The sequence below is a fragment of the Petaurus breviceps genome, unplaced genomic scaffold (genome assembly GCF_028583685.1).
Source record: "Petaurus breviceps papuanus isolate PSGF00001 unplaced genomic scaffold, PetGlider_PUasm1.0 90574, whole genome shotgun sequence".
Taxonomy (NCBI): Eukaryota; Metazoa; Chordata; class Mammalia; order Diprotodontia; family Petauridae; genus Petaurus; species Petaurus breviceps.
Window position 1 is genome coordinate 4,208,141 of NW_027187277.1, and position 18,621 is coordinate 4,226,761.

General features: G+C 37.9%; 1 protein-coding gene across 15 annotated transcripts in view; it reads left to right on the plus strand.

Moving 5' to 3' along the window:
- The window catches only part of MAP7D2 (MAP7 domain containing 2), a 194,030-nt gene that overhangs the window by 147,181 nt on the left and 28,228 nt on the right, over window positions 1-18,621 (plus strand). For 11 of the 15 annotated variants that reach the window (XM_069063444.1, XM_069063442.1, XM_069063437.1 and 8 more), the window contains 4 exons: window positions 1,136-1,246; window positions 4,559-4,681; window positions 7,303-7,445; window positions 16,084-16,205. In XM_069063444.1, the coding sequence (XP_068919545.1) occupies window positions 1,136-1,246; window positions 4,559-4,681; window positions 7,303-7,445; window positions 16,084-16,205 (499 nt within the window). The remainder of the gene's footprint in view (window positions 1-1,135; window positions 1,247-4,558; window positions 4,682-7,302; window positions 7,446-16,083; window positions 16,206-18,621) is intronic. The other 4 variants (XM_069063446.1, XM_069063447.1, XM_069063439.1 and 1 more) reach the window with 3 other exon arrangements.

The window sequence follows — 18,621 nt, forward strand, 5'->3', positions numbered from 1 at the left end:
GGCTTTAAAAAATGGGTGAAGTAATTACCAGCAATGCAGGTGGTCATATTACATGAACAGAAATAGAAGTTTTGAGTTCTCTGCCTCCTCCTTAAAGAGAATCATCGCCCAGTCTTGTTGCCTGGGTGGACTTAAAAGCCTACTTAGATGGGAAGGGTTAATTACAGCACCTGTACTTTTCCCCTTAGGCTTAGAATATGTTGTAGGGAGAGATGCAGAATTCCCCACTGGGAAACCACCAAAATTGAAGTTTTAATTTCAACTGAGTTTTAATGGTTTTAAATTTTAAAATCCTGGGAATCTTGACTGCTAAGACTCAAAGTTCTGATGTTTAAAAGAATCACTTTGGATTATCCATTTGGTGCTTGTCTGAATCTCTTTGATTTTTTAAACAAGTATCCTTAGCACAGTAGAATGCAACCTAAATTTCCTGAGCTTGAGAATTGTTGGATAAGACAGTTTTTTCCATTCCTGGGCTAAGCAAAGCTCACTTTATTTTACAGATTTTTTTTTGTTCCAGTGGCAGTTAATTTTAGAAAAGAACTGTAATTAGTCCATATGTTTTTTTTTGTTTCAAATATATTATGAAAAAGGCTTTTTGATCCCTTTTTTGGGAGGTTGGAACTTGTGATTTGACTAGTATAGGGAACTCTTGGTGAGGAAACTCCCTCTACCAATACAGATTGTCCACTCTTCAGCAAATTATAGTCTCAGAGCATTGCTTGGGGGACTGAAGGGTTAAGTGACTTGCCCAAGATGACACAGTTTTTACGTATGGAGAGAGGGGCTTGAACCCAGGTGTGTCTGATTCCAAGGCCAGCTCTAGCTACTTTTATCCCACTGCTTTTCTTACGATGATGATCTGCCATGAGGATTTTCTATAACTTTAGTTTTGGTAAAATTGAAATGTAGAGATGGAAGAAAGAAAATCTTCCACTATAATATTTAATTGTTAAAGAGGCTGAATATTTGAAATTAGAACAATTGGATTTTCAGGGTAATAAATGCATAGTTCACTCTTTCAGAGCTATCACTAACAAAGGCCCATAGATGAAATAGGGAAGAAAAAAAATATTGATTTCCTGCTCTATAGTATTAATGTAAACCTGTTTTTTTTTCATGTATCTCTCTACAGCATGTGACAAACTTTCAGCTTCTACAATGAATCTTCCAAAGCAGTTGGAATCACCCATCAGTAAGCGTCTATCTTCCTCCACGGCAGCAATTACATATTCCTCTGATAAAGGTAAGTAGCTATGTCCTCTTGGGCTCTCTGCAGTCTTCTTCTCTTTATCCATTTAAATACTCTCTTGGGTGGTTATAGACCTCTTTAGAACTGTCTCTTTCTTGAGTCACTCTTTCGCCTCTCCCCCCAAAACACACAGACCTCTCAGCCCTTTGCAAATAACTCTGTTATTGTGTATGACACAGACCCTCTAATCCTTGGAGGGAAAGGAACTGATATGGGAATGGGACAGCTACTTTTTACTGCTGGGGAAGGAGAATTGGCCTTCTCTTTTGGTTGTAAAATTCATTCTATTCTTTCTACTCTCTGCTTAACTTATTTCTAAGAATTAACGTATAAGCAAGTGAAATGTGACAGAATAATTTAAATAAATGTCAAGGATTTTCCTACCTGATGTGTGTTAGGAATCTGAAGTGTTAGAAGCAATGAGGTTGATGTTACTTAGAATTGGATAGATCACGTAGTCTTCTGACAAAATGGGCCACTGTAATTTCCCATGATAGTAGGCTAGGCTCCCTATTAAATAGGAAGAGAAGTCACCTGACCACTTAAGAAAAAACTACTTAAAAGAAGGCAGCATTTTCATTTCATGCTCTAATAGCTGTTGGCAGTGGGCGAATTTAGTTACTGAAATATGTGGGACAGAATCTTTGGTGTCATTTTTTTAGATTTGCTTTAAGTCAAAGATTTAAGGGATTTTGGCATTCTGTCTCAATCGGGTGTTTGGGCACCTTGGGCATTCAGATAAATCTCTAAAATTAATCACCAAATCACTAAAATAGCCAAAAAAGCACTCACTCAGGTTTTGAAGGTTAAAGGAAGAGATAAATCCTACAATACTGTGTGATGATAATGCTTAAAAAAAAACATCATCTCAAAGGGTGTGATCTACTGTGAATTGCATTTCTGATGGAATATTTAGCATGCAAGTTGCTTCGGAGGGGAATAAGGAAAACACTTGTGCCCTTTAAAGGACAAATAACATGCTTCTTAACAGTGAATTTACAATTAAGCTAGCACCTTCAAGGTTGGCAGGCCTTCTGTGTTAGAGGTCTTGGGCATGACACAGTACTGGTGATCTATAGTACAGTTAGCAGGAGGCACCTGAAAATGAAATTATTAAAGACATGGAAGTGAAAACATTTATGAAGCATATAGAGCACATGGCTGTTGTGTTAGAAATTCTAGTCTGTATGTTTGCTGAAATTCACTGGGCGTTACAGGTCAGGGGAAAACCCATGTTTTCCTTAGTGTGAATTAATATGTGAATGTGTCCATGCTTTATCATCTGCTATCAACTCTCAGTTATCTCTCCAGGGCTGTTTCATGGGTAGTTTTTAATCCTGGGATAGCTAACTTGCTGCTGTAATATTGCCATTGTCATATTAGTCTTTAGAAATTAGTATTATTGGGGCAGCCAGATAGCACAGCAAGTAAGAGCACCGGCTCCAGTGTCAGGATGACCTGGGGATCAAATCCGGGCTCAGATACTTAGCACCATACCCAGAAATAACTGGCCGTGTAACCTTGAGCAAGTTATTTAACCCCGATTGCTTAAAAAAAAAAAAGAAATTAGTATTATTAGGAAGACAGTTCACTATGATAAAATGACATACATGTGTGTTTATATACACCTCAGATAAAAATTACTTTTGGACTATCTGTATTTTAAATAATCAACATTGCTGTCTTCCATTAAAGCAGATAATAGGGAGTTGACAGTTTCTATTTCCATATGATTTCTTAAAAATCTTATTTATATGAGAAAAGTAAAGGACACACTATATTTTAATACTGCCGTATAATGGTAATTTTCTATTTCCATCTGATTTTCAAAATCCATTTCATATGGTAAAAGTGCATTGATGGTGGTTTTCATAAACCACTGTCTTAAAAATAAGTGGCCAGCTTATATAATTATATAATTATTTCTCAGCATCTTATATAACAATTATTTCTTAAATGAGTTATGCATACTTTCTCTTATGGAATTGATACATGTTTATGCATTTTAAACATTTACTAATGTCAGATTTTCTGGGCAAAAGACCCTAATTTTGGGGGGTTTCAGCTAAATTTTGGGATGTGGATAAAATGTTGTTTGGTAATAAAAATTTAGTCAGAAATTATCGTGTCCCAAAAGAGTTCATTTCCAGACTGGGTAGTCTTCTCACTCAACAGAACTATTTTATGTAATATATAATTATTTATTTTGTAGTTATGAAATATTTTACTCTGGTGTGCATTTATGAATGTCAAGAAGTTCACTAAGAAAATGACAAATGCTGGAGAGGATGTGGGCAAATTGGAACACTAATGCATTGCTGCTGGAGTTGTGAACTGATCCAGCCTTTCTGAAGAGCAATCTGGAATTATGCCCAAAGGGCTATAAATACTTTCATACCCTTTGATCCAGCAATACCACTTCTAGGGTTATATCCCAAAGAAATCATAGAAATGGGAGAAAGACCCATATGTACAAAAATGTTTATAGCAGCTCTTTTTGTGGTAGCAAAGAATTGGAAATTAAGGGGGTACCCATCAATTGAGGAATGGCTGAACAAGTTGTGGTATATGTATGTTATGGAATACTATTGTGCTATAAGAAACGAGGAGCAGACGGTCTTCATGTTTACCTGGAGAGGCTTATACAAACTGATGCTGAGTGAGAAGAGTAGAACCAGGAGAAAGTACACAATTACAGACACAACGTATGTGTGATGACCAACTTTGATAGACTGGACTCTTCTCAGGAATGTAGTGATATAAGTCAATCCCAAAAGACTCATGATGGAGGGAAATATGTGCATCCAGAGAAAGAACTAGAAAGAACTAAGTTTATATCCAGGTGGAAGCAAAATACCTGATCTTTTTCCTTCTCTTATTTGGTTTTATGTCCTCTTTACCATTTTTCATTCCAGCTGGTACAATCCGTCCTTATAACCTGACTAATGTTTAATGTGAAAGTATTTACAGATCCTATACTTGAGTATATGCCACCATGGGAGGGAGGGAGACAAAATGTGAAACTCAAGGATTTGTGGAATTGAATCCTGTAAACTAAAAGGAAACAAACAAATTAATTAAAAATTTAAAAAATTAAAAAAAAAAAAGAAGTTCACTAAATGACTGATTCTCAGGAGCTTTAAATTGCTTCATCAAATTGTTTTGTGTTTCCAGAAACATCCCTTTGCATGGCACATGTTGTGTTTTTTTCAACAATTCTTTGTTTTCTTTGATTTAATTTTACGTATGTGTGTGTATATATATATATATTTTTTTTTTTTCATTTCATTTGCTTCCATCCTTTAGCCCACCGCATGTACCTTAGTCCAGTGGAAAACTTTATTATTATGCGACTGTTGACCCCCACACAGTCTTCCCTAGCCCGAAACCGAAGCACGCTCATGCTTTCTGAGCAGGCCATTGATTCAGGTAAAACAGGTGAAGGGTTCTGAGTAATACGGTGTGAAGGTTGCAACTGGCAGCGATGGAAAATGTTAAAAAGGGATTGAAGTATTTCATTTAATGGTGAATTTTTGCTTTTCTTCTCCCCATTTCCTAGTTTTGTGCAATATCTTTTTCTTTTTTTAAAGCAATTGGGGTTAAGTAACTTGCTCAAGGTTACATGGCCAGGTGTTTCTGGGTGGGTGCTAATTGTCTGAGCCTGGATTTGATCCCAGGTTATCCTGACTCTGGGGCCAGTGCTCTTACTCACTGTGCTACCTGGCCGCCCCTTTGTGCAATATCTTAAGCTGCTAATTCCAATATTTCTTTTCCCTACTAATTTTTGTTGAAACCAGATTTCTTTAGAATGACAAGGAGTAGAGTGAGTTAAAATAAACCTATATTTCCCTCCTAAATGCATTTCTTTCTGTATTAAGTATTCCAAGTAAATGTAAACCTTTTAAGCTTATGGACACCTAATTAATCAACAAGCATTTATTAAGCACGTACTGGACAAAATGGTAGAGATAAAAAGTCATGAGATGAAAACCTCAGCCCCTGTTCTGAATTGTCCCTGAAAAAATCATCCTTGCACAAGCCTGAATCTGCTAACCCCTCAATTTTTGCCACTTATTTGGTATTAGCTTTTCTTCAACTTTCCAATTAAATGTAAAAAATCAAGCTGTCATACAGATTGCTAGGATATTATATAATTTCATATATATACATATATATATATATGAAAGAAAAACTGAAAGTGAAATTAATAAAATTTCTGATCCTGTAGGTAAACATGCTATTGGCCAGAGATAAATAAATAGTTGGTAAGGTCACGAGAATGTTATTAGGTAGCATTTAAAATTTTTGTGCATTGGGAAAGCAAGAAGTACAGCTTGAATTGATTATATTGATGTCTGGGTTAACCTTCTGAAAGCTTAGAGGAGGGTGCTCTCTTTGTTTTGAATGCTTGATACAGAAGAGGGTGAATTTGGGGGTTTCTTAGATTTTTTCAAAAGTTTCACTTTTTTTTAACATCATCTCACTAAAACCATTTTTTTTTTTTTGGAGGGGAGAGGGCAGTGCATTTGGGATTAAGTGACTTGCCTGAAGTCACAAGGTTAGTAAGTGTTATATGTCAGAGGCTGGATTTGAATTCAGGTCCTCCTGACTCCAGGGCCAGTGCTCTATTCATTTTGCCACCTAGCTGCCCCTCACTAAAACCATTTAACACACTTATGATTATTTGATGATGTTATGATAGCGGAGTTGCCTGTCTGGGTAGAATGGAAAGGTTAGATGTCACTATGCATAAATAACCTTGCTAATTAGTTAATGCAGCCATGGAAATTTTCTTAAACCCTTTAATAATTATGGTTTAAAATCTAGTTTCAGGGGTGGCTAGTTAGCACAGTGAATAGAGCACCTGCCATGGAGTCAGGAGGACCTGAGTTCAAATCTGGCCTCAGACACTTAACACAAAACTAGCCATGTGACCTTAGGCAAGTCACTTAATCCCAATTGCCCTGCCTCCCCCCCTCCAAAAAAAAAGCAAAAAATAAAATCTAGTTTCATTGTTCTGTCATATAGAATCAGACATGACTGAATGACTGAAAGACAGCAAAAAAAAAATTTTGTTTTATCCTCTCTGAAGCTTATATAACACTTGACTATTAGGTCCCACAACCAAATTTTACTTCTTTTTTTTTTTTGGAAGAGGAAGATAGGGCAATTGGGGTTAAGTGACTTCCCCAAGGTCACATGGCTAGTTTTTTGTGTGTTAAGTGGGGCAGAATTGTCTGAGGCAGAATTTGAACTCAGGTCCTCCTGACTCCAGGGCCAGTGTTCTATTCACTATGCCACCTAGCTGCCCCTACTTCATTTTTTTAACCAGTTTCTTTGAACACTTAGTAAATTATATCCATGTTTCCCTAACGGAGGCTTCTGAGAGCGAAGTGGAAGAACCCAACACTTTTTTGGATCATAGAGTTAAAGTTGGAAAGGGACTCCAGAGACCATCTAATCCAACTTCACTTTACAAATGAGAAAACTGAGGCCCAGTGAAGTCAAGTAATTTGCCCAAGGCCCCACTAATAGCAAGGCTAAGATTTGAAGCAGCATCTTTCTCACTTTCTTTTTTTTTTTTAAATTGTGTTCCAGATTTTCTCTCTTCCTCCTTCCCTCCTCCACTCCATAAGATGATAAGCAATCTGATATAGGTTATATATGTTCAGTCATGTAAAACCCATTTCCATATATCCTTTTCACTTTCAAAACACTGTTGCCTTTAAAAATATTTTCAGATTTTTTTTCATAAAGAAATTCAATGGGGATTTTTTAAAAAAGCGAACAACTGAAAGATTTTATTTCTTATCCATATATCTATTAAAAGTAGAATGATGGTGATTCCATATAAGCTGCTTCTATTATAGGTTTAGGGGTCCCTTGGAGTATGAGTGACCGTTAGCTAGCCTGTGACACTGCCATTTACTGTGTTTCCACTTTTAATGGAGTTGTGCAATTTTTTCCTTCCCTCTCTCTTCTTCTGTCTGTCCTTTCTATTACTTTGACTATTGGACTATAACTCTTACTATTGGACTATAACTCTGCAGTCTCACCTGTCTGTCCTCGTTTAGCACCAGGAAGTCCTTTCAAATCTCCCTACAAGGCATCTCCTGCCCGAATCCCAGAGAGAAGGAAGATGGTATCCTGTGGTGCCGGGGATGCCCCAAAAGGAGCAGTTTCCTCTGAACAGGTAGGTTTTAGAGCAAGCCCTGTTTACTCTCAGTAAGGTTTTTGATCTGTGTGACTTTCAAACAATTTAAAATCTCTTACTGCATTTAAGAAAAGTCCATCTACTTTATTCTAAACAGCATTTTTAATGGGAGTTTTTTGAAATGATGGTGCCAGGGTGAGCAGCATTGCAGTCTTCCTTAGATCCCAAGTTTGTTTTTTTAGTCCTGGATCAACTGTAACTCTTTGTTTTTGGTTTTATTTGGGGAGGGGGAAGCAATTGGGGTTATGCGACTTGCCCAGGGTCACACAGAGTAAGAGTCTGAGACTAGATTTGAACATAGATCCTCCTCTTAGGGCTGGTGCTCTGTCTACTAAATCACCACCTAGCTGCCCTAGCCAACTGTAATTGTACATATAATAACCAAATAGATTGCGGTTTATCACCTCTATGAAGAGTATTCTTTCTACTGGGAGGGCTAGGTGGTACAGTGGATAAATTGCTGGACCTGGAGTCAGAAAGAACTGAGTGCAAGTCCTAAGTCACATACTTAATATCTGTGGGACCCCAGGGCAATCTCTTGACCTCTGTCTGCCTCAGTTTTCTTATCTGTGAAATGGGAATAATAGTAGCACTCTTCTCGTAGGGTTGTTGGGAGATCAAATGAGATAATATTTATAAAGCACTTTGCAAATGTTTAAAATATAGCATTCTATAAATGCTAACTGCTGTTGTAATCATTACTGAACCAAGGTATAAGTTGACTTCCTACAGTCTTCTGGTTATCTCTGAGACAGGCAGAGGCACTCTATCCATATCAATTTAGAGTCAAGAAGACCTGAATGTAAATGTGACTTACTAGCTATGTGACCTTGGTATGTCTTATGGATGTTTAGAACCTCTAGGAATGGCTCAGGTGGTATCTGATTAAATTGACGGTCTATATGCATATGCTAGAGTAGAATTTTTTCCCTAGACTGCTTTTCAAGGCTGGGTGGTCAGTCTTTAGGAATTATGGGTGACAGAGCCTTATTAGTACAAAATTCCTGGAGGTAGAAGAGGACCAAGAATCCATCTAGTCCAACGGTGTCCAGCTAAAATAGAAATACAACCCTGTTTGGCAATTAACTTAGAAAAAAAAACACATATTGACATTATCTATGTTGAATTATATTTTCCTCTATTTTGTGAAACCTTTCCCAATTAGCTTTTAATCTGGAGGAGTGTAGCACCACTGCAATATTTACAATGCCTACAATCACTATAAATATACCTGCATAGTGCTCTATCACAAAATTTAACAGACTCTCCATATGGATAACAGAAGTACATTTATTCGGGCACCAGAAAACTGAATCCCAAAACCAGTAAGCCAATTCCACCATAGTAGCTAAGAACTTAATAATCCACAACAGCACAGAGAGCTACAGAATCCTTTAGCCTTCCAACAAACCAACATTTACCCACAAGCCTAACTGTCTGCTTGCCTGCCATCTTCTCTCCTCCCACCATCTAGCTGTTCTGACTCCCTGCTTCCTGTGGGCTCTGCTCTACCCTTAAGCAAATTCCTTCTACCACAGGCTCCATGTGATTACATTCAGCTTATTAGGGGGCAGAGTATATTTTCTTTCTTTTTTTTTTTCAGAGTATATTTTCAAAGCAGGGAAGGTCTTCAAATTCCCTTAGGCTTATTAAGGGGCAGGGATGATCTTCAAATTACCATTACCATTACAAGGAGTTTTGGCAGCATGTGGCCTCTAGGTTTGACACTTCTGATCTAGTCTAGACTTCTTATTTTATAGATGAAGAAACCAAGGTCCAGAGAGATTAAGTGAATTAGTAACAGATTGAGAATTAGAACTCAGGTCTTGTGGCTTCAAATATAGCATTCTTTCCCCTGAACAATGGTACAAGTTGATCCCTTAATTTTCCATTTATCTAAGAGACAGTTAGGTAATATAGTGACTATAGAATGCTGGACTTGGAGTCAGTGAGTTCAAATATACTGCCCCTCTCTGACTTAATTGTGTGACTCTGGGAGATTCATTTAACCCCTTTTCAATCATATTTTTTCTCTTTTATAAAATGGAGATAATATTAATACCAGTTAAGAAAATTGTTGTGAAGAGCAGATGAGATAATCTGTGTAAAGTACTTTGTAAAACTTTAAAGTGCTTTATTTGTCAACAGCATCATGTATGTGAGATATATGTATGAATATATACAAATATCTATATTTATCTATACATATATACACAAATATATGTGTATATGTGTGTATATATGTATATACTTCTGACAGTCAGAAATATTTTGTGAGAAATTCTGTGGCTCTTTTTAAAACATACTCAACAGGCTTTTAGCACCAGAAATCCAGAGCTATACAGCTTTATTTTATTGGACCCTGGCATGGGCTTCAGGTTCTAAAAATAATAAATGTGTAATGAAAAATTAGGGAAGGATGTATGCCCTCAGGTGAAAAGTAAACTGAGTGTTTGAAGAACTAAAGCTACAAAAAGTTCCCAGGCACTGAAAATGAGGATCAAAGATTCTATACCAACATTTTTCTTCACCCATAAGACACCTATTAAGTGCCTACAATGTGCATCATTTTTTAGTAGATACTATTGGATAGTACAGGTAGCTAGGTGTTGCAGTGGACAGAGCAGTGGGCCTGGGCTCAGGAAGATCTGAGTTCATATCTGGCCTCTAAATACTTGTTAGCTGTGTGACTCTAGCAAGTCACAACCTCTATTTGCCTCAGTTCCTCATATGTTCAACGGGGACACACGGGAGAATGAAATGGAAAACCATCTTTGCTGAGAAAACTCCATGGATGAGTCCACAAGGTCATGAAGAGTCAGAAATGACTCAACAACAATTGGAGATGATAATTTGAGGACTTGTGCTCTAGCTGGAAAGAGAAGGTGCACATACATGGAGCAGTGGAGAACCGAAGCATAGTTTGCTTTCACTTCACAATTATGCCACATCTAAGCAGCCTAACAGTAATTGGATTAATTTGTGGTTAATAGTCTAGTAATTAGTGGTTTGTAGTTTGATACATTCCCTCCTTCCCTCTTCCCCCCCCCAATTCTCTTCACCTCTTAAGCTCAGTGCTGGTGATCTGAGTTTTAGGGGGTCAGTTTTGGTGAAAGTTCTTACTCAGACCATCCACCAATATTCCCATCACCAGTTGATAGAAAAGGGGGACGGAAATAGGAAAAGGGAATAGGACAAATTGCTTTGCAAACCTTAAAGCGTTATAGAAATGCATCAAATGTATCCTCTGTGATCATCAGTTGTGCATATAACCAGACATTCTTTGAAAATTCTCTTGTTGCTCAGTCATGTCTGATTCTTTGTGACCCCATTTGGGTTTTGTTGGCAAAGATATAGGAGAAGTTTGCCGTTTCCTTCTCCAGCTCATTTGACAGATGAGGAAACTGAGGCAAACGGGTTAAGTGACTTGCCCAGGGTCACATAGCTAGTAAATGTCTGAGACTGAATTTGAACTCAGGTCTTCTTGACTTCAGGTCCAGCACTTTATCCACTGCACCACTAAAATACTGAATAATAAAGCTTAATCATGTCCCAGATCAACTCATATTTTCTTATTATTGCATGCTGCTAAACAGCACTGAAATCTGAATACTGGAATATAATGTTGCTGTCTATCCACTACACCACCTAGCTTCTTGAATATTCTCTGGCACACTTTATCATATTATTTACTGTGAACATTTTAAGAAGTAGAGGTTGTAATATATAATGGATAAAGTACTGAGCTCAGAAGACCTGGGCTCACATCTCTCCTGTCATATAATAGCTCTGTGGCAATAGGCAAAGTCACTTAATCTCTCCGAACCTCAGTTTCCCTATTTGTAAAATTGAGATAATAAAGTCTCTAATGCCCACCTCACCAAGTTGTGAGACTGAAGTGAAATAATATTGCTAACGTGCTTTTGTAAACCTTAAAGAACCAGATAAATGTCAGGACAAATGTTAGTGACTACCATTATTATTATTATTATTATTGTTTAGTTAATATAGAACTAAAGTCTTCAGTACAGTGAAATTAGAATTTCTGCCCAGTCCCTTATGGCAGCACAATGGGCTAGCCTGTCTTCTTCTCCTTGAGCCTTCCTGTTTATGCCTTAAAAAAAAAAAACAAATAAACAAAAAACCTCTGGGTATCTGCAGTTGATGCTTTTTGACTCTTCTTTCTTGTATAATTCAGACCTTCTGTTCCAGCCTCAGACACTTAACATCCACACACACACACAAAAAAAACTAGCCATGTAACCTTGGGCAAGTTATTTAACCCCAATTGCCCTCCAAAAATCAATAATAATAATAATAATAATTCAGACTTTCTTTGGGTTCTCCTGACTATCCATCTGCAGTCTTTTAAAACTTGTCTTTCTTAATCCTTGTCAACTTGTCAAAACCAAAGGCTTAACTTGCTGGTCATGTCCCTCTTGATTCATTTGCTGCATCTTCCATCTGCCCATAATGTTTTTCTAAATCCTTTCCTTTCTTGGCCTTGGCTGCCCTTCTTCCCAAACTTGTTTTTTCTCACTCCAAATGAACTCTATATTTCTGATGTTGCTATTGTGAGAACCCAGTGAATGCTTAATAACACAGAGCATATTCCTAATGTTTTCATATCTGCCTCTTCTTCTACCCCCATCTCAACCTGAGCTCCTTTGCTTCTTCCTCCATTTCTGGTTACCCCTTTCTAGAGCATCCTTTCCTAACCTTCCTTTTTTTGTTTGTTTTTATTTTACTATTTATTTATAGTTTTCAGCATTCACTGTTATAAGATTTTGAGTTTTAAACTTTCTCCCCCTCCTTCCCCTCTCCCTCTCCAAGATGGTGTGCAATCTGATATAAGCCATACATGTACAATCATATTAAACTTATTTCCACATTAGTTATGTTGTAAAGAAGAATCAGAACCAAAGGGAAAACCCATGAGAAAGAAAAAAGAGAGAAAGATAGTCTGCTTCAATCTGCATTCAGACTCCAGAGTTCTTTAACTGGATGTGGATAGCATTTTCCATCATGAGTCTTTTGGAATTATCTTAGTTCTTGCTTTGCTAAGAAGAGCTAAGTCTGTCTGTTGGTCATCATACAATGTTGCTGTTACTGTGTACAATGTTTTCTTGGTTCTTCTCACTTCAGTCAGCATCAGTTCATGCAAGTATTTCCAGGTTTTTCTGAAGTCCACCTGCTCATCATTTCTTATGGAATAATAGTATTCCATTACATTGATATACTACAACTTGTTCAGCCATTCCCCAATTGATGGGTATCCCCTAAATTTCCAATTCTTGGCTACCACAAAAAGGGGTGCTATAAATATTTTTGTGCATATTTATGTAGGTCTTTTTCCTATTTTTATGATCTCTTTGAGATACATACCTAGAATACCACTAGTATTTCTGGATCTGCACAGTTTTATTTGGCATAATTCCAAATTGCTCTCCAGAATGGTTGGATCAGTTCACAACTCCACCAGTAATGCATTAGTGTTTCAGTTTTCCCACGTCTCCAACATTCATCATTTTCCTGTTTTGTCATGTTAGCCAATCTGATAGGTAAGATGTGGCACTCTCCTAATCTTTCAGGACATTTCTTTTGGCCCATGTTTGTCATCCTGCTTTCCTTTGTCTCATGTTTTTTAATGACATCTATGTTCTGATGCAGTATTGCCCACATTTCATTCTGTTTCAGTTCCCTGCATCATAATAATCTTTTATTGTTCATTTGCAGGGTCTCTGAGGGGAGTGAATTTGCTCCTGAATTAGAAAATAGTTGTTTTCTTTTTCCTGTCTGATAGCATTTATTTTCTATTTATTGTTCTCCCAATGTAATGGAGATTCTTTTATCATAACTTTGAAAACAGTCATTTTTCAAAATCACAGTTATTTTCAGGTTAGCACCAATCATGGTATGTTGGACAAAGTCAAGAAGACTTGGATTCAAGTCCTACCCCTAATGATAGTGCCCGTGACAGGTCTATGAAATCCTGGGAAAGTAACTTAATTTCTCAGTGCTCTAGGCAACTCTTCAGTTGAAGGGAAGGTGCCAACCAGCACTGGGAAAGGGGCAGTTTCTTTATCTGGGAGTTTCATAGGGCTAGTCCCTAATTCTACTCCTCAACTTAGTAGTGACCCATACAGGTGGAATGTGAGAGTTGGAAAAGTGATATTAGATACATACATGGATATATTTATGCATATATGTGTATGTGTGTACACATGTGTATATGTGGGTATATACATATACATATGTGGTGTTGTTCGTTTGTTTTTTCATTCTTGTCTGACTTCATTATGGGGTTTTCTTGACAAAGTTAATGGAAGTGGTTTGGAAGAAGGAAATGTCTTTCTCCAGCTTATTTTACAGATAAGGAACTAAGGCAAACAGGGTTACATGAGTTGCCTAGGATCACACAGCTAGTAAGTGTCTGAGATTGTATTCTCCTAAAGACACTCTATCCACTGTGTCACCTAGCTATTCCTATATGTTTGTACACATGTGTATGTGTGTATGTATACACATGTATATATGCACACATACAATACATATACAAATGACAACAACAAAATGTAAATAGAAAGAACAAGGACTACACTGAGGTTGAAATGAATGTTACAAAATTACAAAGAATAAGTTTGGCCCCAAATAATACATATCAGAAAACACCTTCCATAACTCCTTTGCTGGGGTCAGGGGATTCACACATATGGAACATTGTATATGTAGACAGATTTTTTTTCAATGTGCTGATCATCTTTGATTATTTTTTTCCCTCTTTATTTTTACAAAAATTTCTTAATTATAACGAATGGCTCTTTGGGAGAGGGGAGGGATACAGGGGAAAATTTAGGAGATGTAAATGGAATGAAATAAACAGAATCAGGAAAACAATATACACAATATTGCAACAATGTAAGTGGGGAAAAAACACAAAAAAACTTACAAAACTTAACATCACAATTATACTGACAAAGCCTTAAAAAAAATAGCACCTAGTCCAGTTCCCTCATTTTACAAATGAGGAAGCTGAGGCCCATAGAGGTTATGTGATTTTACCAAAGTCATATAGCTAGCAAGTAGCAGAGGCATTGAACCATAGTCCTAGCCCAGTATTCTTTCTCATTGTCCTAGGCTTCTATACCTTCTTTATTTTTTATTTTTGCCTTTTGGAGGGCAATTGGGGTTAAGTAACTTGCCCAAGGTTACACGGCTAGTTTTTTTGTGTCGGTGTTAAGTGTCTGAGGCCAGAACCAAACTCGGGTTCTCCTGACTCCGGGCCGGCACTTTACTCACTGCGCTACCCAAGCACACCTTCTATGCCTTCATTAGTTTCTCCGACTAGAAATGAAATTTCTAGATTCCTTTTGTGTAGATTTGTACAGAAATCTGATGTTGGCAGTGGGGGGGGAGTGGAGATTGATGGTGGTGGGTGGGGGTAGGTGTATGTGTTGAGTGTATGAGAAAAAGGAAGAAGATAGATTGATGGGGAACTGTGTTGGTGAGGGACTGAGTAGATATGGAGGCACTTGGTAGATATAGCTGTCTTTGGAAAGGGTGTGGGCTGTTTTTAAGGGCTAAGGAGTGGGTAATTATGGAGCAAGGGAAGTGTAACACTCTCCTATCATTCTATTATGTATTTTATGAAAGAATTTATGACTGACTTTCTTGAAGGTTACATTCTCAGCATTTTCATCCAACCATAATTTTGTCCTGATGACTTTTTATATCTTTGCACTCTGTCTACTATCAGTGTTCCTGAAAGTGGTGCTTTGATACTGAATTGGCACTTGAGTTAGGCCTTTGATCTCCTCTGCCAGGGGATGGAGAAATCTTTCCATTGAGAGCTAGAAAAGTTTTGGATGACTAAATAAGTGTCTCCTCTCAATTTAGAATTCTCTTTGTGAGGGAAGAATACGATTATATGATCAGAAATATGATTTAGCTATGAATATGTATTATTTTACAGTTATAGTATGGAAAGGCAGCTTATGACAGTGAATAAGAATACCAATTTTGGAATCAGAAGACCTAGTTTCAACTCCCAGCCTTATTACTAACTAGCCATGTGACTTTCGGCTAGTCAGTGGCTTGGTTTCCTTATCTGTTAAAAGAGAGGGTTGATAGAAATGCACAAACCCTGCCCCTTTGCCCCCTTCAGCTCTAAATACCACGATCATGAGAAAACCATGGTTGGGCTTAGGTTACATGACTAACAAATGGGACTTGAACTAAGGCCTACGAACTATGAACCCAAACATGAAGATTCAAATCCAATGTTCCTTTCCCACTACTACTCACTACCTTACCTTGTGTCCTCTAGACTGAGAATGGACTACAATATTCTTAAATTTGCAAGGTCCCTATAGGGAATGAATTGCTTTGAAGTTTTATATAAAACAGTTATTTTATTTTTCCTGTTTTGGAGCATTGTGCCATCATTGTACAGTGGGCTAAATTCAGTTGTTGCTTACAATTTGGAAACCTATGAGGCTTGTGAAATGATCTTTTTGAAAGTAAACTTTAGAAGTATTGTAGTTACAATATTGAAAATGTAGCTAAAATGAGACATCTCATAGTACTTCGATTTTCATGTTTTTTACTTCCTGTGTAGACTGAGAAAGTGAAGAAAGAAAAGCGACCTCCAGCAGCTGTTTCCACAACTGGTCTTGGATCTCCATTAAGAAGGTCTGATTCTCCAGCAACCAAGAGACATACCTCTCCTGCAATATCTAAGTAAAAATGTTTTCCCTTTTCTAATGCATCCTTATTTAAAAAAAAAAACCAAATTGGTGGGAAAGGTTTTATTCTAGGTGGTGAGTCAGTAAGCTTTGATTAAGTACCTACTATGTGCTAAGCTCTAAGGATGAAAAGAGAGACAAAAACCAATCTCTGCTCTCAAGGAGTTCACAGTCTGATGTGCTAGAGCTAGGCAATATACAAATAGCTACATACATACAAGACATAATCAGTGTAAATGGAAGGCAGTCTGTAAGTCACTCGTGGTTGGGAAGTATCAGGAAAGACCTCCAGCAGAAAGGTGATCTTTGGGGTGGCTAGGGGATGCAGTGAATAGAGCACTGGCCCTGGAATCAGGAGGACCTGAGTTCAAATCTGGCCTCAGACACTTAACACAAAAACTAGCCGTGTGACCTTGGGCAAGTCACTTAACCCCAATTGCCCTCCAAAAAAGGCAAAAAAAAATGTAATCTTTGATCTGAGTCTTAAAGCCAAGGAAGCTAAGAAGTGGATGTGAAGAGGGAGAGCATCCTAGGCATAGTGAAAATGCATGGAATTGAGAGACAAAATGTTATGGATGAGAACAAGCAAAGTAGCTCAGTGTAACTGGATTGTAGAGTACACATGGAGAGGGGGGTGAAGTATAATAAAGGCAGGAAGAGGGAAGGTCAGAGAGGGGTCTCCAAATGTAAAATTGACTTTTTTTTTATTGGATCCTGGAAATAATAGGGAACCAGTGGAGTTCATTGGGCAAGTGATGGGAGTAGGGTGATGTGTGACGTGATCAAACTTATGTTGTAGTAAATTACTTTGGCAGCTGAATGGAGGAGAAACATGAGACAGGCAGGCCGCTTAGAAGGCTGCTCTACTGGTCCAGATGAGGTGATATGAACAAACTAGACCCTCTGGGAGCTGTGAGAATGGAGGGAAGGGGATGGTTATGGTTAAGTGTCCACTTTCACTGAGAGTAATAACCAAGGAGACAGAGTGAAGAGAAGAAGAAGTCTGATTAAAATATATTTATTTCATGGTTGGTGTAGAAAATGAACTAGTAAAAGATGTTTACCAGCCAATAAAAGTAAGATTCTTATTTACAAGGTTTAACTGATCTGTTCCTGGGATGCCATTCAAATGTGTGGGTTTTTTTAATTCCCTTAGTTGTATTCCATTAGGATGCTTATCCATTGCTCCTCTTCCACTATCCTTTCTGTCTTATTTCCTTCCTTTATGGTGAAATCCATTACATTCTTTTCTCTGTGCCTCTTAACAAATAGCTGTGACAAATGTGACCAACCAACACCAATGATCCATTGAGCATGGAAGACTTTGGGATGATGTAACCATAAGGTTTGAGCAGCTAGGTAGTGCAGTGGATAGAGCACCAGGCCCAGAGTCAGGAAGACCTGAGTTCAAATGTGACCTCACTTACTAATGGTGTGACCCTGAGCAAGGCATTTTACCGTGTTTGCCTCAATTTCCACATTTATAAAATGAGCTGGAGAAGGAAATGGCAGACCATTCCAGTATCTTTGCCACGAAAACACCCAAAGGGGTCACCAGTCACTAAGCGTCAGAGACTGAAACAACTGAACAACAACAAAAGCCCAAGGTCCTCTCTGGCTAAAATATTAGTCCCTAGTGGGGAAAAAAATTAAAGGAACATTGAAGTTTTTGTTTAAGTGTGTTCAGGTAACAACCTTAGTCACTTTAGCTCACTGCTGGTTAATTAGTTTCTACTTTAAAATTTGGCTTGAGCATTCCTCGTTTTATACATCCTGCCATTTTGTAAACTGCATCTTTGTATGTTATTAATCGGCTCGCTAAAATTCCATGTTTCTAAATTCTTAAAGCAGGTCACATTGTTTAGAGTGCTTTATTTGATTACTTCCTGACTCTTTCTTGTAGTGAGCTTATGAGGTAGTTACAAGCATTATCATCTCCATTTTACGGTTGAGAAAATGACAGTTTAGAAAAGTTTCAAATGACTTGCCCAAGGTCACACAACTAATACATGCCAGAGCAAGTGGTTACTTAATTTACAGAATCATTAATTGATTTATTGAGACCCAGATAAGGGGGGGGGTCTCTTAGGAAGGGATGTACCATGGTTGTTCACAGTAGGGGCAGCTGTCAGCAGGATCCCCCTTGGTGCTCCCAGTTTATGACTAAAGGGATGGGACCATAAGGGGGTGGAGATGATAGAAACACCCTGTTCTTTGGATACTCACCAGGAAAGACCGTGTTGGCTGTGAGTGGGATGTAATGCTTCAATCATTTAATAAGACACAGAAATTACAGAGGCAAACTGGGGGTGGGGTGAGGTGGAGGTAGCTTTGGGGAAAAGAATGATGAAGGGGAGAGGCCCAGAGAATCTCTTAGCTAGGGATTGGAGTTGGGAGTACTCAGGCAGCAT